This window comes from Phasianus colchicus, chromosome 3 (genome assembly GCF_987193195.1).
Source record: "Phasianus colchicus chromosome 3, bPhaCol1.hap1.1, whole genome shotgun sequence".
NCBI lineage: Eukaryota > Metazoa > Chordata > Aves > Galliformes > Phasianidae > Phasianus > Phasianus colchicus.
Genome location: NC_143438.1, coordinates 9,729,191 through 9,754,474, shown reverse-complemented (window position 1 = coordinate 9,754,474; position 25,284 = coordinate 9,729,191). Strand labels below are relative to the sequence as shown.

Below are 25,284 nucleotides of genomic sequence, written 5' to 3'. Positions count from 1 at the left end.
ACCCTTTCACTAGGAAATCCCTAATGTAGGCCCCTTTCGGAACCCAGACAGTTTCAGTGAACACAGTGATAACATCAAGGGGTTTTAGTCCTTGCCCTTGGTCAGTATTAGTTCATGCAAGTTTCTCTTGAATCCTATTGTTAATACAGATCTTTACAACAGAGCATGAGTTCAATTGAAAGAAAATAAAGTTAAAATAATAAAGATAATGTTTTTTTTTTCCCTTTTTTAGTAGTTTCTGTAACCATGGAAAAAAATTACCATCTGTGTGGTTCTCTGATAATTTATTAAAATATCTATTTCACTTTTTTATTTTGTTTCTTTCTCCTTTTCTTGCGGAAAAATCCAGCGGAGGAGGTGGAAAGACTGGCTGCAATGCGTTCAGATTCTCTAGTACCTGGGACACACACACCTCCAATCAGAAGAAGAAGCAAATTTGCCACTCTTGGAAGGCTATTTAAGCCATGGAAATGGAGGAAGAAGAAGAGTGAAAAATTCAAACACACTTCTGCAGGTAACAGTCGCTGTCGGGCTGGTTTGTTAATCTTGGTCTGTTTGATCAACAAAGCTAAAAGCTGTTAATGCAGCCCCAATTTATATGCTTCTTATGGTTGTAGCTTGGCTGGCAGAGATTTCTCAGATTCTAAGCGATCTTTGTTACCAGCCCTTTCTTAAAAGAAGGAAAAAAATAAACACCACATTTCATACACTGATTTAGCAGGCTGTGGATAAAGGAAATGGTGTGAATGAAAAGACAAACCAAGTGGAGGGTACAGCCACAATCAAACTCTGTAAGTACAAACAGGAACAGAAAAGGAGATGGCAAAGGAGTTGACATTTTCTTGAGTAATTCGTGTAACCATAAATTATTTTTTCCATTGGGCTGGAAAAATGTGTCACTTGTTTTCTGAGAAAAACAAATCTCTCTTCCTGCCACACCTCTCCTCCTGTCATTGCATTTAGCACTCCTGATTTAACACTTTTAAATATGTTTAAAGACTTTATATACTTTATATATGTATATAAGTCTGTAAGTATTTAAGTATAAAGTTTAACACTTTATGTATGTATATACATATATTTATATACATTTATATAGAAGAGAAAGCTGAAAATACATGTTTTTATATTGCAAATTTGTCTGAGCAAGAATCCCAAGAATCCATGCACTGATTCATAGAAATATGTACCTGATTTGTTTCAGACTCTATTTTACTTACTTAGAAGGCTTCTTTTCTTTGGTCTTCCATGATGACTAATAATTAGTACATGTGTTCCAGCAAATCTTAAGTCCGGATTGTCTGAAGAAGAAAAACATGAGTTTTCTTCTGACTTTTTATCATTCTCAGTGGAACAAGGAACAAAGCAGTTGCCAGAAGATACTTGAATTATAGCCCAGTTGCTCTCTGACCTGTTTATTGCACAGTGGATGCTTTCAGGCAGGGCTGGAGTATACTGACATCCCTAAGTCTGTACTCTTCCAAATGACCCATAATAGCACAAGAAGTCTGATTTAGCCAACTGCAAATTCATGCATGAGGTTAAATGCAGAATAAGATTTTGCAGGGTTCAGACCTAAGGGTGCACTGTACAGTGTGGTGTTTAAGTTGCTCTCTGATTTGTCAGGCAAGGACTAATGAGCTGGAATGGATGGCTGCATTACTCTGACTGGTGATTGTATTTTTCGTTTGACAGCTGAAAAACTATTGTCACAAAAATGACATGTTTCTGCAAAACAAAGAGCTTGTCTTTCATGTTCTGTAGCAGCCATAACTGTATAGTGCAGTGTAAAGGATTTCTATGAAATGTGCAATGCTCACAAGGAGCACTGGATACGTGGATGCTTTAGTGACGACCAGTTTGAAGCTAGTTGTAGCACTCTGGGCTCATTGGTTACATAGCATAACCACAGCAGTACTGGATGTACCATGGGATGCAGAAATGCCCCTTGTATTTATTTATATGGTTTAACCAGCTCCATGAACTGGAACTGAGCTGCATAGAGTTAGACTAATTAGGTTGAAGCTGGCTTGAATATGCCTGCATGGTCTGCTCTGGGCATTGCAAGAGTCATTATGTAGACTGTCCCCATTTACCAAAAAATTTGAAAAGCGTGCAGGGATTAAAACCAGAGGAAAAACATGTACTTCCTTTTCTCAGAAAGCTTAACCTGACCAACCAGCATATCTCCTTCTCTTGTAAATGGGACTTCAGTGTCTGAAGAACAAATTAAAAGCAGGATATCCAGTTTGCAGGAAATGTTTGACTGAGGTGCTGAGTTTGATTTCAGCTGAATCCAAAACCTTTTTTTTTTTTTTCCCGTTTCTTGTAAGCCAACAATATCCTGCAGCTGCTTGGCAAAATTGGTATTCTTGTCAGCTCCCCTGCTAATAACTACAGCAGAATTGACACAGATGTCAAATTTGCCAAGCACTCTGCAGGAAGCACTGGGGGAGACTTGCTTCTGGACTGCATCAGAGCTGGGGACCCCACAGTTTTCATCATCCACAGTCCTGAGGAATGGGAATCCAGCAAAATCCTGTCAGACCTCTATCTGACAATTCAGTGGCACTGATTGAACCTACCGTATGTAATACAAAATATTTTGCACGCTGAAAACTAGTGTTTTTCCACCTGTGTTTCCACGAGCTCTAGTCTAATACCCCTGATCTCACTAAGAAAATATATTTAATTTTTACAGTGACTCAAAGGACAAGCTTATGAGGTGGCATAATGAGAGTCAGCATGATACTTCCTAATACAGGTTTATTTTCTTCTAGTGCACTGATGAATGTGATGCTTTGAGAAAAAAAAAACCTATTAGTGTCCTGCAGACATGCACCCAAGCTTTCCTACCTGTACAGAACATGAGTAATTATTAAAAATAAATACTAATACAAGTATTTTATTAGCCTTTTTTTGCCGCAACAATAGATTCAATTATTTTAAATGTCAGAAGTGTTATGGGTCAAAACATGTGACCTTATCTGTTGAAAGTTTCTTTGAAATTAATGGCTTTTTTTTTTTTCTGTGATATCGAAGGCTGAAAGGTTGCCTTTTTTGGGGAGTTTGAAGTGATAACATCTTGCATCTATATCTTTATTAGACTAAAAGCTCTGTGCTAAGGATTATTGATTCTTCTTGCACACACAGTGTGGAAACGTTTATTACTGTGGTACGGCAAAGGGTCCCTCATAGCAGTGAGCAATATGATAAAGCTTTGGGAGTACAGTCAAACTGCCAAGATTATATCACTTAATGAGTCTGCTTCCTTTAACTGATGAGCAGCAGCCTTACATACGGCAGAAGAAGCAAGGGAAGGAACTGGGAATTTTCTTTGCCTGAGCTTGTTCCCAGCTGGATGCAGCTGGGATGACTCCAGCAGACCGCCCAATATTTTTAAAGCTCCATCAAACGTAGTGGGAAACAGCATAGCAGATAGCAGGAAGGAAAGCTGATTGTCTCCTCAGCTAGACCTTTGTCGTCATTTCCATACCGCGATCTTGTTCTGCTTGCCTTGATGTGAATTTCAAAACAGTTTCTGGGTGTGCTGGTGTTTTATTGCACTGCTGTGCACGTGCTGGTGAAATGTCAGTTCTTGGCTGTGTTTTGGAGGAGGAAGTGCGTGTTGTCACTGAAATAAAGAAGCTTGAGGGGAGATAGGTTCTGGGATTATTTAAAATATTATTGAAGTGGCTTTTTGTCCCCGCATTCATCAAGAGCTAACTGCTTACAACCTTTCAGAAAAAAAAATTCAGCTGCTTACAGGAGTCATTATTGGGAAAAACATCTTGTTTTGCCATTTCAGGTGTCTGGTGACCTTTATTTTAAAGAACTGATGCCTTTCTTTTCCTTCATCCATCCCAAAGTTGCAGTGCTCAGACACAGGGAAGAGGAAGCCTGTAATTTGTATCTGGAGGAGAATGGTTGTGCTGAAAAGAGGAAAGCAGGAGATAAGGGGTCTGGATAAATCTCAGTAGTAAGTAGGAGGGGCAAATGATTTGTCAGTGTTTGGGTTAGGTACGCAGGCATCCTGTACAATTAGCAGAGAAAGTCCAGTGTCTGAAGGGAGCTCCACTGCAGCTTTTTTTTGCTAAGTGGAGGATTGTCTGAGGTAGTAATACTAAAGTGAGAAAAGGAAATCTGCTAATCTCTGCTTTCTCTAGGTACTTCAAAGCCTACTTTCACTTGTCTCCTCATAGAAAGCCATGAAGCTCCTTGTTACAGCCTTAGGGTGAAATTAGAGGTTGTAGAGGTTGGCCTGTCTCAGAGATTCACCTGTTCAGGATGTAGGACTACAGAGTTTGTAGGGATAAAGACTGGGAGTGAACAAGGTAGACCGACATATCTGAAGAGCTAAGAAGCAAATGAGCATAAGCCAGAAAAGATCTGTTGGGCTGGGAAGGGTTGGGCAGGGAGACGGGGGCTTTCAGGACGTGAGCATTTTGACCTGCTGCCTGAGGACCTTAGGACTCTTTCCTGGTATCAGTTGCTCTTCTAAAATAGCTGAGGTCTGTACACTGAGTTTAAAGAATGAAGCCCATTAACACAGGCAGTGATGCAAAATGGAGCATCTGGATTCTTTTAGGGATGTCGTACAAGCACTTCCACGTGCTTTCTCACTCACTCAAACTGTTTAAAGAAAAGCAAGTGTGCCAAAACTATATTCACTCATGAAACTTCTAGCCGTTCCACTTCTGGATCTGTATTAAAACAGACATTTGTTTTATGCTCAAGTGCTATTTTTTTTTCATTTGTGGAGCCTTATTACTTCAGTTTTTCCAAACCAGGATCTTTCAAAAAGCACTGTATAAAATTTCATATGGCAGTATGTTTATATACAGTAAGTCTTCCAGTCAGCAGAGGGACTGTGTAAATTTAACAACATTTACAGGCAGGGGCTTTGAGTAATTCTGATTAACACAAGCAGAAAACAAAATGTGATAAATCTGCAATTAGAGGAGCTGTTTTTCATCAGTGATGTCCATATCATTTTAATTCCTATGGCTGATGATTTCTAACTACAATAGGTAAATATTTTGCACTTTCCTTTTCAGAATATTCTGAATGGTAGAAGTTCAATAATTTGTTGCCGGTGCTGCTCTTAAACATTCCTATTCTCTTCTGTTTGGAAAATGATTGCTTTGTGTGCTTCCATGAGGACACCTGTGTTCTAAAACACATTAGGATCTCATTCTGATCACTTGAATTTTTATTTAATAACTACTGTGATCCCATGTGAAAGGTTTAATTAATTAGTTTTTTCAGTTACAATTCCTCTTACACTTTTAGGCCAGTCTTTCTCTAGGTTTAGGTATGAAAGACTGAGATAATTATGTTTCTTCTCCTATCAGAGAGCAAAGTCCTCTCCTGCAGTGTAGCTCAGTCTGAAGATACGCAGAAGCTTGTCCTGTTCTCATCCTTGTCTGAAGCTGATATCTAAATCACAAGTATACACTGACTTAAGCAAATATTTTTATCTGAAGGACAAGTTAGAAAATAAGCATATCGTATTTCAGTAATTTGTGGATGAATCGTAGGTGTTTTTATTCAGATTTACATTTGTTTCAAATTTGAACTAGATACCAGTATAGCTAAAAATGTGAATAGCAACTATAAAATGGCCAGACAGGAAAATGTTTCTTTTTCATGTCTGCTGAAATATTACACCGTTTGACCTCAAGCAATGGATAAGCAATGAAAATCTTAATTATTATGTAAATAATGATTTCAAATTTATTCATTAAAACTTTAGATTTCATTTTTTTGCATTGATCTGAAACCGCACGTTCTATGCATTCTCAATTTTTGAAGTGAAAAGAAAGAGAAGAGTTCTAGGTCTAAACGCAGGTTGCCTGTGCTGCTTTCTGCATGCACTAACGTTTCCTTACTGCCTCTTGAGAAGCTGGCTCGGAGCTGCACCAGAATTCAATCAGAACTGTTTGAAACTTCAGCATTTCCATATAGTGATCACAAACTAGCCTGCATATCTGCTTACTGCTGCGGAACAAAAGATCCCACAGAGATTTTTAAACCGAATGGTCATTTTCCAACCCGCAATGAGATTAACAACCCAAAGCTTAATTAAGCACTTTGTAGCAAGGGAAAGCCTGAGTGACACTTGCTTCTTTATTGCTGGAATTATAAATCCTTTGTGTTTTCAAATCTGGCATTTTGAACAGATTAAAAGAATGCAAATGAGCAGTTATGTTCAGAAGGTGCAGCTTTGATTTGCACACAGAGGGCAGTTACAGCAGTTGTCTATTTTTATACTTGACTTGCCAATTGCAAGCTTCTGTTTCAAAAATGGGGAGTACAATCACTCACCCAGCTGTGCTTATCCCACTGCAGAGCAGCATCTTTGTGTTTCCTTGAGGGCTTCTGTATTACACTTTCAGGTTTGAAGAAGGAGACACTGGTGAACTGGACTGAAAATGCATTTTGGTGCTGTTGGAGCCCCATCCCAGCTCTGCACACAGCTTTAATAGAGCCATTGAGACGGGGCTTTTAAATGTGTCCCATCTTACAGAAAAGGAATGTTTAATGAGGCTGTTTTGTTTTTATGCTAATTACATTTCCAGCTGCTGTGAAAATTATACGAGGGCATCCGAAGTGTAATACTGTGACATAATTCTACAACAATGCATTCCTTTTAAAATAATGTAATAATACAATTAATCCATTAGAGAATTTACAGCCGATTTTGAGGATTGAAAAATAGATGCTGTTAATTGCATACACTTCTACATGCTACATGGATTAGAGAATGACATTCGCTGGAGATGGCTTCAGAAGTGTTCAGAATGAGCAATAATAGAGTATCTGGTTTGAGAGAGAGAGAACAAGCACATTTGGAAGAAGCACATTTTTGTTTAAAAAAACGTTGTATATCTTCAGCTGCTATTGCCATGACTCATGAAGGTACAGTCTTCATCAAACTGTGTGCTTACAGATTATTTTAGAATGTTTTCATTTAATAACGAAATACACTGAAGCTTCTTTTTATTTTTAAACTGCATTTGAAGCATGAAAATTAATTACTGTTTCTCAGGCTGTTGGCTTTCATTCTTCAGGTTTTTCATGCTGTCTTTAATGATGTGGGGGGAAGCAGCAGTGTTTTACAGTGACATAGAGGCACGAGGCATTCTGTGTGGCGAGAACAAAGCCTAAAGGGCAGCAGTTGCATGAGGTTGTCCCAGACACAGCAAGCAGTCTTTTTTCTCCTTTCTGGTAGGATGGTCTCAGGATGTGGCTTTTAAGAAAGTCACGCCAGGGGTCATTTTTGTTGTTCCATCAAAGAAACAGCCATTGGATATTACCACACAAATCTCTCATTGGTCAATAACCTATGTTATGTAGGTGCACATCTTGAGAGTCAGCAGAGCTTGTTCATGGCACTGCAGGGTTCGGGTGCTGTGGCTGGAAGAATCTGCTCAGTACATTCTGCTTTTGCTTAGGGGTGAACGTCTCTCACTCCCAGAACAACAATATGGAAAATCCACCACGTGTTTTAGATACCACTGCTACTCACATCACAGTGAGTGATTTCCAAATGGGAAATTCGTTAGATGCCTTTGCTTAGAGCTGCTGTTGAGGGAGTTCTATTCCTCGAATACGGCTTTGCTCTTGCTGGCTGTTTCCCATGGGAGAGGAAATGAAGCAGGAATCCCTGAGGCCAATGTGACAGCACATCGATTGAGTCCTGCCATATCAGTGACCTGATTGATGGTTGACCCATATTTTGGTTGGGAATTGAGTTGTTACAGTAATGCGAATACGCAGCCCGGTGACTCTTAATCTGATAAGATTTTTTAATCATGGTAGCTGCCCTTTATTTCACTGTCTGTGAAATACATTGAAAAGGCACATGCAGCTACATGAATAGGATTTTGGCAATAGGGATGAGAAATCCCAGATCCACAGGGATCTGAAACGTGGATAGCAGTCACCCAGACAAAGCCATTAACCATGCACTCTTTCCAGGGCTGCTAGGGCTAGCATGTAGAGGAATAACAAACAGTTGCTAGAAAGAGAATCTGAGTTGCCCTATTTTTAGAGATTTAACAGGAAAAAAATCAGATTATAAATAGAAAATCAAAGATAGTTTGACAAAGAGCAGTTGTTTTTCAGAAATCTTCATCTAAGTCTTGTTTATTCTATGGCTTGTTTATCCATCGTTACTTGGGAAGGTTGTTCTGAATTATTTAAACTGTAAATATGAAATGGATTAGTTATGTCACTGTAAGCCCTAGGGTGGATGTTTATTCAGTTCATGAACTCATTCATCTTATTTTAATTCATTAAGGCCAATTCAGCTCTGAATTAAAATGTCCACACAAGTATTTAATATAGCATTGCCGATCCTCCTTGAGTTACTTAATTTAGATGGCTTTTCTTGAGAGCCTGTGTAAGTAGCCACAAGAACTAGCAGGAAGGAATGTAGATTACTGACATGATCTGCCACAAGATTCAGAGGCCCTATTGGGTTGGTGAGAGCTACTCCTGGCTACCAAGACTGACTGCACGGGCCAGGCAGAAGAATCCAGAGGTGGTGATTGGAGCATTTGGTAAAGAGAGAAAACTTGGGCTCTCTTCCAAATTTTGCTGCTGATCTCTCTCCTTCTTATCCTAAACAATGCCCGTAGGTCATGTAGGCTCCAAATATTGCAGATTGTGGTCTCCTCTAATTTTTGGTCAATCTACCAATGTGCAATACTTCCCTCAGACCTCCTACTTGCTAAGTATAGGCCTTCAGAGAGAATCTTGGATTCTAGTAATAAAAAGCAAACTATAAAAAGCCCCATTGTGACTCCAGAAGTCTTGGAAACCAAAAGAACAGAAAAAAAAATGTTTAGATTTCTTCTAGTATTTAAACTCCATTTTGAAAAACACAGTAGGTGTTTTTAATATTTGTAGTTTGCTTTACCTAATCCAATTACATTTCCAGAGGGATGTTTCTGTTCTGTATTGCAGTATCTCTGTAAAGAAAACTGGAGGTGGTTAAAAAGAAGACATATTTTGGTTTGCATTGATTTGTATAGACTGAATGTAGTACTCTCTGCTGTTGGCTGCATTTGAGTTCTTGTTGTCTACAAGATGTTTCTTTCATTATAGCAGCCTGTCTTTCTGACCCCCTCCTCCCCCCACACACACACTTTTAGATAGAAGTAATGGGAGGATAGATCAGTAACGCTGACATCACCAGCTATTCCTTTGCTATTATTCAAGTAGCAGATGTATATTGCCAGGCAGAAAAACTGACAATCTCAATTATTTTGCAACTGAATATGTGCATGTACATATTTGAATCTACAGTCCTTATTTCCCCTTAAAAGGTCTTAATTTGATAGTTAACATTCTTGGTCCTTTGTACCTTCAGAGCTCTATGCGTCTTTCCAAGTTAATCAGGCAACACAAACAATTCTGTTTATCAAAGCAGGCAGTAAAAAACAGCCTTTTGCTATGGTGAATCATACTTTTTCAATTTAACCAATGGCATTATTTGCCTAGTTTAAAAGAGAAATTACTCAGGGAATTTACTTTTGCTGCTAGCTACTGCTTTAACCTGAAAACACAAATCCATCACCTCCCTAAGTTTTGCAAAATGCTCATGGTCTCCATGTGCTCATCATTAATTCCACAGTTGCATGGGGCTGACAGCTGAAAGTGCATAGATAAGCAGTGCTCCAAGTGAGGTCCAAAGAGTGCCCAGAAACCCTGCTGCCTGAAGGTGACTTGTGTTTGTGCTGAAAGTAGTTGACAATGGGTTTGATTTTTCTTTCTGCTGAAGCTGATGAATTCTCCCTGTCTTCACTGGGTGCAGGGTGCCTGGCAGGCAGTTGCTGAATGCCAAGATCCTTTGCTCATGCAGACAGCCTGCAAAGGCTCCTGCCAGCTGCACAGTCCCCCTTCCAAGGAGCTTTGTATGCAAAAAAAGACAGTGGTGCTCAGTGGGCGCTTGGCTCCTTGCAGTAGTGAGCTTTGTGTCTGCAGGACAAGGTGCCTCCAGGATGTGAACATGTGCTGAAAACACACTGTGTGCAGCCTTTTAGATTTAAGTTCTGCCTAAAAACACTTGGAAGCTCATGAATTTTCTATCACCGTCATCAAAAATCAATTCTTTGTCCACACTTATATGCTGGCACTTACATTTTCAAAACTGTACACATATCCCTAAAAGCCTGCGTGCTTTATGGACCCAAAAGAAAGCCCAGTAAAAATGATTGTTGAATCCCCTTTGGTTTTCATGGCCTAGGATCAAGCCTGTATTAAGTAGTCACACTAGCATTCCTCCCAATTTCGTATGTAATGAAAAAATATGCTATAGGCATATTAAGCATTAGTTAAACAAAGATATAGTTGGTTGTGAGTGAAATACTCAGATGGTGTTTGGACTGAACATTAGATATGCCTGAGCATGGGGGTTTGGGTTTTTTTCTTAAATGCTAACTATTTCTGGAGACATCATCTCTTCTGGAGGATTTTTGTTGATAGCTGTGGGGAAAAGAAGCAAAGCTATAATTCCATAAACAAGAGAACTTATGAGAGCTGATTTTATATAGGTTACTCTTTCCTGGATTAATCGTGAGACTAGGAATGCAATTTGAATCACTTTCCTCTAGCCTGCCTGCTAGTTTGCCAGAGCTTTAGGAACATAATTTCATGGTCTTTCGTTCCATCACCAAAGATGGCTGAAATTAGAAATAGGTAATGAGTTTATCAGGTAGGGTGGAGAAACACAAGAGATTCAAAATTGCTTCAAAAAATACATGAAAATGAATGAGAGAAAATAGACATTGACTGACTGGTACTAAAAGGTCACCTTGGCTGTTCTGGATTGGTTTGGAAGAGTGGCAGTGCTCTTGGCAACCTTATACACCTTCAGTCCTGAATCCAAAATATTTAAAGCAAAGGTAATTCTGTAAGGAAGGATCAGAACTTCTGAAAAATTGTTTACAGAAATAATTGGGGATTTTATGATACCTGTAGATTTTATGATAGGTGTAATCTATCCATAGCCTCTCATTTGCATTGAAAAGGAGGAAATAGGAAGGAAAGAAGATATTAGCATTTCCTAGGGAAGCCTCATCACCCTAAGAGATACCCACGAACAGAAGAAGAACTCATGTTTCAGAGGCCATGAATAAGTGGTGTGAGGAGTCCACTTCAAGGAGTTTCTGAAAAGGCAGCAGCAAAGGAAAACAAAGCAAATCCCATGTGGAAGAAAATCCACAATTAATGTGTGGCTGTCTTTGATCTGGCATTACTAGAAGGAAAGGAATTAGAAATGAGTAGTATTTATTGAAGTTTGTATTTACCTGTAAGTAATTCTATCACAGTTAGTCTTTTCGTGAGATGACTGAAAATGCAAGAACCTTTTCCTCCACTTTTTAAAATCAGAAAATTTTAGTTAGCTGCGTTCCAAAGAGAACCCTATGGTACAGTGGACAAAGGGGAGTGCAAGAGGTCGTAACAAAGAAGGAAAAGAAAGCACAGGGTCCTAACAGCCGTCACTGGTGGTGCAGGGACAATCCTGAGTGTGCTAGCACAGCAATCCGACTGAGAGCTTTCAGTGTTCTTTGCAGTGAACCGTATCAAAGGCAAGGATTATCTTGACTGTGCAATAAATAACTTGGCCTACTTGTTTTTCTCAAGGTAGACAAATGCCCCTGCCACTTGTAAACCTGCTGTACAGATGCTGTGTTCTGATGATGATGACTTCATTTTGAAGGACTTCGTAAACCTTTTCTTGATTGTTATTTACCCTTGAACTAGGGGATAACTAGTCTCATAATCTCTTTATGTCATCATCTCATTCATCTTTTGCCACACCCTGGTGTTTTGTTCTTGTTTTTTTTCCTTCCTCTGACTATGAGTAATTAGTTTTTTAAAAGCCCTTAGACCACTGCCATATCCAGGAATGAATGTGTTGCAGTGGCCTCATTCTGAAGGGATCCTCAGTGGCATGGAGGACAGTTTTCTTCTGACAGAACAGGATAATTTGCTGTAGTATGGCCTCTGCCATGTTACATATGATTCTCTGTGGATATACAAGGAGAGGGCAGAATCAGAGCCTATACTATACCTGTTCACAATATTTCTGGGTGTATGTATGAACCAGTACATAACAGAGTCCTGATGGATTTCTAGCTAGTTCACCAAACACCACTATTACCTGTTCAGAACAAAAGGAATGACAACCAGAGAAATTCATGTATACTGATTTATAAACTAGAAGAACGCAATCAGTGACAACTGCCCATCATTCAGTGATGGATCTAAACAGACTGAACCACTAGACATCCATCCTTGGTCTCCATAGCATGAGAGTCTATCATCTTCGCAAGTACAGCACATGTACTCGTCCCTTGTAGAAACCAAGCCCATGCACCATTTTTTTACTTAGATGTGATGTTTATGCCCTAGAAAGCTCATAGTCCGGAACAGCTACCTTTAAATATTGATGTTGACTTTTTGCATCAGAATCCACAAAGGCATTGTGCTGAAACAAGAGGCCAGTGACGCTGTAGTATTCCTGGCATTAATGTGCAGACAATACTCCTGTAGGCAAAATGCTCTGCAAGTAGCTGACAAAACCAATCAAAATCCCCCTATTTGTTAGGCTAGCGGATTAGTCCGTGTTCTGGTTTTACTGCAAGGATTGTGAAACTGGCTTGATTCAACTGCTCTTGTTTGAATGACTGTGTTTAGATCAACTCATGTCTCAGCTGTACTGTAGTGTAAGCTCATTCTGAACTCACATAGGTGAGAGTTGAATTGGTGCCATTAAGTTAGCAAATGTAATATGAATTCATTTTTTAATCAAGATATGTTAGGATTCTTGCCTCTGTTGAGAGGGAATTAGCTGAGCCTATCTTGCAGGAAGTCATGAGCTTGACCCTGCTACCACTGATGGACTATTCTACATGCTGGGACTTGAACGTGGATTTCCAAAATCCCTGAGCTCCTGCTGCCGGTGAAGAGCTGGCAGTTTTACTTATTTACTTATATATACTTATTTACTTATATATGCTTATTTACAACTTATTCCTTGTCATCTGGCACTGGTTCATTTACTGAACTGGCTGGCTCTGAACTCTTCAGGATAGCCATGACATCTTCCTCCTATGCTGATCAGAATGACTGCTGAGAAAAAGAGTTTTATTTGACCAGGATCGTCAGGATTTATCTATGGAATTAAGTGCCCTGAGGGGGAGAGTGGCTCGTGTGTGTGATATCTGTTGTCTTGGTAACATGGTTTTATCCAGAAAATACAGTTTGTATCTGAGCACCCTTGATACCCAGGGCTGCAATGTGAGTTATATTGGTCTCTTTGCTTTCCTTGCACTCTTAGAAGGGGGAACCATACAAGTGAGCGCTGGGAGTACTCAGCATAGAAAAGCCACGAGGAAGAGATCTGTGACACTCTCCATCTGTACCAATTAAAAATATGCCAAACCATAGTTCACTGCACAGATAAATGGGACAAAAAGAAAACAGGCTTTGAGGATTGCACTGTCTAATGAAAGCCAACAGTATCTCCAGAAGAGCAGAGCTCTCTCTTAGCTAGTGTTAGAGCAAACGTGGTACTGCTATGCATATTATGAACAAATTGCTCTGCATACTTGATGTGAAACTCCCTGTAGATTAGGATGAACAAAGCAGTAGCTATTCCAAGCACATGTGCTTAGGTATGGGCTAAGTACTTTTTCTGCTGTTTGGTTGATATCTGTTGTGCTGCAGAGAAGCTGCATAAAAATAAGGCTAATAGTCAGGAGCCTCAGACTAAGTCATACCAAGTGGTGTAAAGAATCTCCTTACTCATGTAATACTTGCTAGTCCAGTACAACCTTTACATACATATGCTCATGTCCAACTTTTTCCCCTGTAATCTATACATGTGTTTGAGCATTGTCCTTCGTTGCATCACCTTCCCACAGTAGATGATGCATTGCAGTTTTCTGTCTGTTAAACTTGTTGGTGAAAAATCTCATCGCCTCCAGTGACAACAGGCCTGACCCTATGTAAAAATAGGGTGTAGCCAGGAGGCTTTCTTTTGCTTATCTAGGACATCCCAGTTGGTGACAAGACCACTTTAAATAATGTTCTTGAGTAAGTAAGAAGACAAAAAAAAAAAATGTATGTACATTTATTAAAGGAGATAACTGTGGAACAAATCATGTCATTGAATAATGTGGAAATTGTCTACAAAATGCTGATTTCTTGGCCATCTTTTTTTTTTATTTTTTTATAATTTTGTTTGAATAATGAAAATGCTTTTTTTCCCATTAGTCTCCAAACGACCTTTAGTCATTTCCATTTGTAGTTGCTCCTGTGAGTTTCCCAAAGTCTTTTGAAGTGGGACTGCTTCTGTGTAGGAAGACAGCATCAAGAGATACCTCTCATCCTGTTCCTGTCTCTGTAGCATCCCCATGGAAATTGAACCAACTGCTTATGTGGAAAAGTAATACAAGGAAGCCACTGAGGCAATTTTAGCTGTCTCTTAATGAAATGTAACGGCTTGAAATCAGGAAGCACATGAGCATCATGGGACCAATCTTCCCTCTGTGGAGAAGCAGCAATTGCTGTGTAAACCACAGCCAGTATGTCTCTGAGGAGAGCAGCACTACGATGAGTGGGTAGCTAATGCTATGGTGGAGTGCTTAAATCCAAACACTACTTTAATTAAATTTCAATAAGTATTAGGTCTAGGAAAAATAAATTAAGCAGTGGGCAAGATTTTAGAAATTGGAACCAATCCTGAACTGACGTGAGCACGCTGACCTGCATCTTCTTGCCATCTGCCTGACATCATTTTCAGGCTTTGGGGTATCCTTTCCAGTCAGTGGTCCACCATATTTTAGTAAAACCTGGGTTATTTTTTATTCTGTCAGTACTGCTTGCTCTGTAATTGCTCAGAGCGTACCCCTGAAGGATTTTATTTTTTTTCTGTACTTCATATCGTGAGAAAATGTCCAAGTCAGATAGCAGCTTCCTCAATGCAACCCAGGTTGAAGTCTCCAGCTCTTCCTGCCAGAGATGTCCCAGCCAGATGTCAATAGTATCACGTTCAATGCAGGGACAGCACAAGACCTCATCCAAGGCAGGTCCAGGCCACACACAGAATATGTGTCATTTTGCAGTTTCCTTTAGAAGATCCATGTGAAAGTTTTCCCATTTTTTAGTTATTTATAATAACCAGTATCATCTGGTTAAAATGAAGCAGCAACTAAAAATTGATTTTTACTTATTTGAGATCAAAATTGACTTTGCTTCACATGTTTATTACAGATATCTTTCAGTATGTCCAGGTTTCTGTTTAATTCTTCAGATTGGGTAACATTGACATTGTAAGTAAAAGACTAAGTTGGCTCCACGCTCCTTTGTTCATCCAGTCGATTTTAATCTGTTCAGTTACTTGTCTTTCAATTGCAGAGCTAACTCCTAGGCAGAAGTAAACCTGTGCTCAGTGCTTGAAGGTAAGAAGCATGGGGTAGTCTCTATACTCTTTGTAAATGAATAACAAAGAATAGATGCTGAATAAAGATAGCAGGAAGACAAGGAAGGCATGAGTAGGTATCTAATGTATATTTGTGCAGTTAGCACATACTTACATATGCTCACATGCATCAATTCTCACTTTCTTCTTTCTAGTTTTAAAATGCTGATGAAAATCCATACAGCGGAGATTTGTAGCCCATAATTTAAATTTTGGCTGCACATGCTTGATGTGAATTGATGTGAGCAATTATTCTGTGAGGTTAAATGCGTTAAGAAACATTTAATCACTCTGCTTTAGGAGTGAGCCATTCAGAGCAGTTTCTTCAACAGAAATATAAGTATAGAAAAGTTATTGTATACCTCAATAGACTAGAACAAATTGGACAACCATAAAATGGTATATGTTCTAGTTCCTACTATCCATGTTTTAATTTGTTAATTTTATTATATAATTTAAAAGCCATTCCAGTTCTTGGTCATTCATGTGTAAAACAGATTTAGCTTAGTTGTGTAAACATATGCATATTTTATGTTACTTTTCTATTGAATTTATGGATTGTATGCTACTAAGTAAAAGTAAAAGCAATGGAGCACATAATAGAAGTAGGGTTCTCTTTTCAGCTTCTAGTTTTGGAATGAGGTACGTGTAATTCAGAGTCTTCTTTCTTACTTGATTTTTGTTGCCCCAGAAATGGATAAGGAGAGGCCTCTACCAAGTAAAATGTTTTGCTAGATTTGCAGAGTTCATAGTGATGTACGATTATGTATAACAATAACAAGATGTAAAGAGATTCTGTAGTATCCAGGCCCACAATAAGACAGTGCCAGACTCTTCCAATCTCCTCTTTATTTCAGTATGTGAATCAGCAGGGGTACAGTTCTTCCCAGCTGCATGTTAATGTGCACAGACATATGCTCTTTCCTTCTAAGACTGTCAAAGCCCATAAAGAGTTTTAAATGGACAGTTCCTAGTGGAATTCAACATAACTGAATGTGTAGTGGCCAAAAAGTTAAGGGAGCTGGGAATATTCATTTCTGTGGTTCCTGGTGTTTTCTCTGTGCACCTGGATACTGAAGTGCCCTATTGCTTCATGCTTTATGTTCAGAGGTGCCCAAGGGTGCTACTAGGCATTTTTGTGCATTGCTGAATGATGTGCCAGATCAATGAAGGATGTTCCATGGGTGAACTGGGCTGTGAGCTGCAGCCCTTCGCATGAACAGTTGGGCATGGGAAACCACACAAAGCAGACCTGGCAGAATAGTTTATCAGGCAGACAGCTTTAGATTTAAGGAAACTTTGCAACGTGGGGCAGCGTGGTGAGAATGGAGGAAATCCATGGGACACATTGGATTAGGCAGACACAATGTTCGCTGCTGCTCTCACCAACTGCTTGCAGATACAGAAAAGAAACTCTCACAGTGGCTTCCTTGGAAATGAAAATCCTGATATAACTGTTTTAGTGCACCTCAGATGTTTTGATGATGTGTGCATGTTTACACGTTTGCATTTGAGCTCTGAAGATGCATCACATTTAACAGCAGTCCACACTCAAGTGACTGTTTGTAGTGAAACTGTGACTATCTGAAACTGATTCTGATGATTCTGAGGAGAATAAATTACCAATCTGCCTTTGTTTCAGTGAGCACAAAGATAGGCAGGATTTCAGGAGGTGTCACTCCCTTGGCAATTTTAGCATTTGGACTTACTTCCTATTTGAGAATGATAGGTCTTTAAAATTTTACTTCTCAGTGTGGTTTTTTGAAGTCAGTTTTAGGACATAGATGGTGCATCTTCCTCTATGCCAGTTCTGGTGAAAGATATACCTGAACTTCAGTCAGACACGTTAGGATGAGAATAGGTAATTTTGACTCTTCATCTAAAATTTCTTTGTAATTTTTCTGAGCTGGGTTTATCACAGAATCACAGAAACACCAAGGTTGGAAAAGGCCTACAAGATCTTCCAGTCCAACCATCCACCTATCACCAATAGTTCTTACTCAACCATGTCTCTCAACACAACATCCAAACGTTCCTTGAACACCTCCAGGGTTGTGACTCCACCACCTCCCTGGGCAGCCCATTGCAGTGCCTGACCACTCTTTCAGAGAAGCAGTATTTCCTAAGATCCAGCCTAAATCTCCCCTGGCACAGTTTGAAGCCAACAGTGCTAGAAAAACACTTCGTGAGTTTCAAACATTTAACAGGGATTTTATATTTCTCATGTCCTTTCTCTACTCTGTTCCACTTAATTACAGGAGACTGAAGTGGAAATAGTCTTTGTTTACATTTCTTTGTCCCACTTGAGAATAATGGGATTGCTTTGGGGTTCTCAGAGTGGTGTCTGACCCACAACGGCAGTAATACCATCTGCTAATTAAAGGATTTGACAAAATAATTGCAATTTTCTACTTAAATTAGAAGGTTCATCTTAGTAGGGTGTGTGATTCTTCTTCAGCTTGGGGTATACACAGAAAGAAGGCTTGCATCAGGACAGGCAAATAACTGCTCATTAACATAACAGACTGGCATCAGGAAGACAAAAGCCACTGTTCTTTATACAGAAAATGAATCATTCTCACCTGGGACACTTAATTCTCTCCACCTGTCTCTCCACTTATCTGTGTATACTCACAATTCTTGCCTATTAACTGTTGTTTTAATATTGATCCATAATATTCCACAGCACAGCAGTAGTAGGGTTGTTTGAGAAAAAGATGAAACATATTATTGCAGCATTTTATGAAGAACAGCAGGAGGTCACAAACCACTTAAGTTTCCATGCCATAGAAAAATGATTATGTATTTATAAAGATTAATTTTTAATAATGCTGTTAGCTACAAATGTTCCTAGATCACATGTTCCTTGAACTCTGGTGAAGCTCACATCTGAATTCAGAACAATGAAATATGTAAAATATTTCAGCTCCAAAATATACAAAATATGCTGGATACACAAAAATGCTTGATATTCAGAGATAGTGAAGTTTTCATGATTGAAGATCACTGGAACTTCTGGTTTTTGTATTACAGCTACACTCATTATTCATTTCTTTTAATATCTAGTCAGGATAATGCTGATATTGCAAAGAAAACTATAATCCTGTTATTTTCCTTAAGTGTGTAACTCATGACAGTGCAGAAGTGGAATTGAACAAACCAGAAAAACAATTCCTCATAAATTCATATACTGAACATTACCCATCTAAGCATATTTTCAGATAAAAGCATTATAATCTGGAGACTGAAACTTAGTGGCAGTAGCAGGATCAGGACTTTGTAGTATCTTCACCTAAGCTTGTAGAAGCTGGCATGTGTTCGCATTGTAAAAATACTCTGCATTTTGTGTGGAGAAAGAAACCTTACCAAGGACATTAATGAACTTTGGACCCTCTCTGAAAAAGTAAATTAACTGGAAAAGCTGTTTGAATTAGTGGATGCTGCTCCCTGTTGCAGAAAGAAGTTTTCATTAAAAACGTCCTTGTTTCAAAAGTTTCTTGTCTACACAAGTCATTGGTTTGCACTGTGCAGCCTTATTCAAGTCCCTGTTTTTTCAGACATTCCTGGTGGAATGCCACATTCAGCAGCACCTGTCCCACGTGCAGCTGCTAGGGTTGAAACTATAAAGATGGCTGTTAAAATGTTTTATATTTGTAATGGGTTAATCTTTTCCATATAGTATCTTCGTAAGGTACCACATGCATATTACTAGGTATTTCTCAAAGGTGAAACTTAAGAGCAAAGCTATTGGGAAAGCTCAGAGACATACATGGAGTAAAACTAGAGGGCAATGGAGGAAAGGCTCGATCCAGTCCTACTGAAGGGTTGAGGCATTATTTTGCTATTACAGATGGCACTTACTTGATTCTGATGTACATGACTGATTCAGAAAATGATCTGAGAATTTGAGAGTTTTCCACAGAATATGTTACTAGTTGGCTGTCATTTCCCAGACTGCACAATATCATTACAACCTGAAAAAGACTGTATTAATGTTTATGTAGTAGGTTGTACTCTGCAAGGTAAGCAGTACTAACACCCCTATAGGCCTGAAGAGGCTTCAGAGGTTCTAATATAAGATCCTCTCTGGTGTTGCCAAGTTTGTCACATCTCGTCTATACGGTAGATGCCTGTGTTGAGCAAACAGTGTTAGCCTCTGTGTTATGAAGAGGCATATTTTATTTTCAGAGTGTTTTATTTTAGATTTAATAATAGTATTACTGTTTGTCGAAAAGCATGTGGCTGGTCATATCAGAATATATAGTCTCCTATATACTTTTGGAATAAATTTAATACCTGCAGTCATTTTGCTGGACGCAGTAAATCCAGTAGCAGTACTCAGAAAATTCTTAATGCTGGTTAGCGTTTCCAAAATTTCTGCCTCTTCTTAGATACTTCCTCAGCATATTTGTCTGGGCTCTTTTGGGCCCTTTGGGAGAAGCTCCCTAACTCTGGCCATCTTTGCCCTTATATTTGACTATGTAAAAAAGAACTGGAAAACTCAGGAAGTGCAGGTCTTTCCCTTCTGATTCCTCTTAGGAGGCTGGAGCATTGAACAATTGCTTATTGCAATTGCTATCTTTGTCTTGCTCAACTTAGCTAACATTGAGTACACTGTGTCATAGAGTGCCTGTACTTCAGCAGATTTTTCTACTTGCAAGTTTTTTTAAAGCAAAAACATTTATATATTACTTTATCGTTAAAATTTAGCATACCTCACTTTGAAAAATATCAGCCTGGAAAAGCATATCTACCTTTTTACATTTTCTTTTAAGTAATAATGGTTGCACTTATGGTTACCCTTAAAAAAGCACATGTAGCAGGTTGGCTGTATGGTGTGTCTATACTTTTATATGAGAGGGATTGTATGAAGTTACATAAATGGCCAAAGCTTAACAAATGCTGTCACCAGAGCTTTAGCCTGATTGAACGAAGATGTGATCCTCACCTAAAGCAGTGCAAACCATCTGAACAAAAATAATCATAGAATCATAGTCACAAATATATAGTCATATAATTCATAGCTCAACCTTATTTTTGTCCTTTAGCTAAAAATGGTACGTCTCAATAACATTTGGTTTGTGGGACCATACACAATTCACGGCACCAGCACAGACACGAATATGCACAGCTCTGGGTGAGCTCCTCCATGTATTATCTGAGTGGAGATAGGAAAACAGTGGTGGAAGGGCAAAAGCTGACTCAGATCATGTCAGCTTGAGGATGTTAGACAGCTTCTGTAAATTTATTTAAAAAATAGTGCACAGATTTTCTTTGCTGCATTTGAATATATAAGTAATGTATGTAAGCTCTAGAAATAACTCTAACAGTGTCAAGGAAGACTGTCTAAACCACTGGAGATATTTTTATTGCCAGTTTTCAGCTACATTTTCTTCTGTAAGTTTTAGGTTGGCAGTAAGTAGTCTGATAAGTGTACAACTTTCTGTACTTAAGGGTCAGCACAGGATATAGTTCTTGAGAAATCATTCATCTTAACCAGATTTATTCCACATAAATGAAGTTCACCAAGGAAATAGGGCCAGTTCTCTAATGTTATCATCAATTACCTGGATGCAGGGCTTGAAGGTATACGAAGTAATTTTGCAGATGACACTAAATTGGAAGGAACTTTTGAATCCCTGGAAGGTAGAGAGGCCTTGCAGAAATAGCTTGACAAATCAGAAAGCTGAACAATCACCACCTCCAACACTCAGTATGAGTGCAGACTGGGGACAAGAGGCAGAGACACTGGAGAAAAGCCACAAAGGAATTTGGGGATTCTGGCTGATGGCAAGTTGAATGTGAGCCAGCAGCATGCCCTGGCAGCCCAAAGGACCAACTGTACCCTGAGTGCCTGAGGCCCAGCACTGCCATTGGGGCAGGTCTGGGCACCACAATATGAGAACACGTTGGACAGATGTTATTATTTGGACAACACTCCTAGCCATAGAGTTTGATTTTTGAGTATGGAGCCAAGAGTTGGACTCAATCCCTGTGGGTTCCTTACAACTCGGGACATTCTGTGGTTCTATGAAGTTTTCCTGAGGTGACTATTCGCAGTCCTTCACACCCCTAGTTCATAAAGGAGCTCAGGACAGCCAACAGGACTCAGGCGCCAACGAGAGTGGTCAAGACCAGCATCAGGACTCCCTTTAAAAGGGAGTGCTGTTACACCCACCAGTTTTCACTGGGTATCCCTTTCTTTTTCTCACAGCTACGAATTAGACTTGTAGCTGATGTTCAGTTCTGGCAGAAATTGTAGCAAGGATGAGGGACTTCTCTGCATTTTTTGCACCATTGTACTTCAAAGTTGATTAAAGTTGCAGTGACAAAGCAGCTGGCCAGGAAATCAGAAAACCCCATTATCTTCTGAGCTCTGCTGCCAATCTGCTGACTATAGCAGAGTGAGTGCCCTTTCATTTCTCATTTCTGCAGATTGTTGCTTGCATGTCCTGCCTGGCTTAGGCAGCAGCTTTATAGGGTTGAGTATCAGTGGGGTGTCATCCTGGAACTGTACACTTAATGCTTCCAATACTTGTGTGCAGATGTGTGTGCCTCTCTGCAGAGTGAGCTTCTCATCCCCAGTCTTCACCTTCTCCTTTCTGACTTTTCAAGACTTACTAAGTTCTTGCTCCTCAACCTTGCTGCCCTGAACATTAACGTAAGCCTTAACCTGCTACTTTCTACATGCCCAACAACTGAAAACAGCTAGGAAATCACTCCTGTCAACACTGTGAAACCTCATCAGGTTCTGGATAAGCCTGGTCCATAAGCTAGGAAATAGTGCTGGTTACAGACCGCAGCTTCCATCCCAGGCAGAAATCTTTTGTGTGTAGGAAGATTATGTGTTGCATTTCTCTGCATGGACAGAGTTAAAATCTGTATCCTGCTGTTGCGGCAATGGGAATTCTGCCTTTGGGAGAAGCTGACGCCCACCCCTGGCACCATGGCCCTTTCTGCCAAGGGCTGCACAACTGAGCTCTGACCTGGCTCCCAGTACAGAACAAGTACTGGCGTGACACAGCTCATTTTGTAAATCCTGACAGGCACTGGCAGACATTATAATCTGAGTGACAAGCTCAGTCACTGAGCAACTCTTAAGGCCCAAGGGATGCTGTTCGCAAAGAAGCCATCTAGAGACAGCATAGAATCATAGAATTGCTCAGGTTGGAGAAGACCTTAAAGATCATCAAGTCCAACCTCAAGCTAACCATACTACCCTAACTATAACAACCTTCCACTAAATCATGTCCCTGGCTATACAAATATTGAGAAGAATATGCCCATTAAATCAATAGTTATTCCTACTTGATCCCATTTGTGACTAATTTAAATGGAAGCCTTTTTGAACTTAAAATTTATGTCATAAGTATAAAATGAGCTAAGACTCATAATATTTGGCACAGTGATGCTCAGTGTTTGAGTCTCAAGAGAGGAGAGGCATGCAGGGCCTGGGAACCTTGACGGCAAGAATCTCAGCTTCTTCCATCCCAGTATTACCACAGAAGTATCGTAAAGGTCAAGCAGATTTCTTGTAACAGTCTAGTTAGGCTGGTTATTCCAAGCAGTCTATTTTTAAAGTAGCTTTAAGCAATTCAATGCAGACAATTTTGTGCCACCCACTTTCTTCTTTTCATAAGCCCTCTGAGTTTTACAGAGAGTTTTGTTTGCTGTGAGCCCGTAATAGCCAAATGAGCTGACAGCATTCTCAGGTAGTCACAAAAGATAAACTAAAAATTGAGATGAAATAAAGCCCACTGTTGAATATGTTCACCACGTTAAAAAAACCTGACTTTCATATTCGGAGTTTCAGGCTCTATTCTTGTCTGGCATCTGACAAGAACCAGACTCCAATTTTATTCTGACTTCAAATTCAATCCAGGCAATTGCCTCCCCCAGTCTTGAGGCTGACAACAAGAAGTAGTCATACAGTAGACTACTGGATATAAGAGTAAAAGCATGAAAAGGAATTGGAACATTTTTTTTTCCTCTGAAAGTATTGATAAGAAAGTTGTATCTACTGTAACTTAAAGATTCCCTTTCTCTAAAAGAAATGTTAGTATTGTAAGCATTGCTTTTGACAGTAGGGACCTAAACACCTACAAGGAAGTGACTTTTAGAAATATGTCATTAAAACTTCCTTGGGGAGGGACTTTTTAGAAGGTAGCAACAAGATGGGGGGGGGGGGGGAAATGGCTTTAAACTGGAAAAGGGTAGGTTTAGACTAGATATTAGGAAGAAACTCTTTACTGTGAGGGTGGTGAGACACTGGAACAGGTTGCCCAGAATGGCTGTTGATGACCCCTCTCTGGAAGCATTGAAGGCCAGGCTGGATGGAGCTGTGAGCAACCTGGTCGAGTGGGAGGTGTCCATGCCTATAGCACGGGGTTGGAACCAGAGGATCTTACAGGTCCCTTCCAACCCAAACTCTTCTATGTTTCAAATGCCTTACTTCATCTGCTGTAATACAGGATCTTTAGCTGCCTGATGGGTTAACCAGGAATGTACACAAGTGATTTTCCATAGGCATCTCATAATTTCCATTGCTTTATTCGTCACATTTTGGGGGGGGAATCCAGTGTAAAATGGAGACATATCAGGATTAGACATTTGTTTAAAAATATATAAAGTTTTTCATGTTAGCAGAGAAAACCTTTTCTTCATTTCATATGTAACCAAGATAGGCTTAAAAAAATTACATTAGAAGCCTGAAAACGTAGAGGTTTCTTGTGAAGCCTCTTTCTAACCATAAAGCAGAACAGCATGTTCAGTAAGGCTTGTGCCAATGAATTAACTGCTTATTACCTTGCCATACTCCTACTTGCTTTCTCCTATTCCCTCCTGTAGAGCCTTCCTCTTACAATTTCTCTTTCCTCCTCCATCCTCAGACATGTCTTCTTTCTTTTGCTGATTAAAACTGATCAGCAAAATCAGCTGTTCTGCAAGATGGGCCCTCCCAACCCTTATTTGAATCCACAAAAATGCCTGCAAATCTCCCCTCTCCTACACCACAGAAAGCATTGAACTGTCAGCAGTAGCAGCAGCAGAGTGCCAGCACAGATCAGGGTGTGCAGCTGGGTCATCCCTCTGTGCCTGCACCACGGGGGCACATCCCAAATTGTAGAGTCTCACAGCTGAGCCCCATATACCCAGAAGCATGGATTACTAAGAATATGATAACCTCTATGTGAGTGCAGCTGCATGCAGCCCTCGCAACTACTTTTCCACACTGTAATCCTCTCTCTGCTTTGGACAATAAAAATAAAGTCCACTCCAATTATTCCAGCCATTCTGAACCTCTTTTGGTAGATCCATATCCGTGACTGTGAATATTTTTCATAGAATGTTTCCTCTAATTTATTTATTTATTTATTTTAATTTTTGAACTCATGCTTAGTTATAATGAAAAATTGGAATACTGAAAGAGAAATAATACATCTTCTGCTTCATTTTTATTGGCTCTGTCCTGACCTTGGCCTTAGACCACACCAGCAGTACCTGATTTCAGGTAGCATTCCAAGTGCCTGTGTGCCATGGCCGTACTACAACATCTAACAGTACAGTGAGAAATTTCTTATTTGAATGCTTACTTGTAGCTCGTATGCAGAGAGCTATCAGCTAAAAATAAAGCTTAAAAATAATTCTTAAATAGACCTATAAGGACATGATATGTATTTTTTTCCTCGTTAAAATGAAACCTTTTCTGTTGCCTAAAATTATCTTTAATTAGAATTGCATAACCTAACAATAAAACTGCTGATGATTAGAATCAGCAGACACATTCA

At 39.5% G+C, this 25,284-nt stretch overlaps 1 protein-coding gene across 8 annotated transcripts in view; it reads left to right on the top strand.

The window, feature by feature from the left end:
- Positions 1-25,284, top strand: part of PHACTR1 (phosphatase and actin regulator 1) — a 296,676-nt gene that overhangs the window by 173,133 nt on the left and 98,259 nt on the right. For all 8 annotated transcript variants that reach the window (XM_090136928.1, XM_090136931.1, XM_090136930.1 and 5 more), the window contains one exon: positions 350-514. In XM_090136928.1, coding sequence (XP_089993054.1) covers positions 350-514 — 165 coding nt within the window. The remainder of the gene's footprint in view (positions 1-349; positions 515-25,284) is intronic.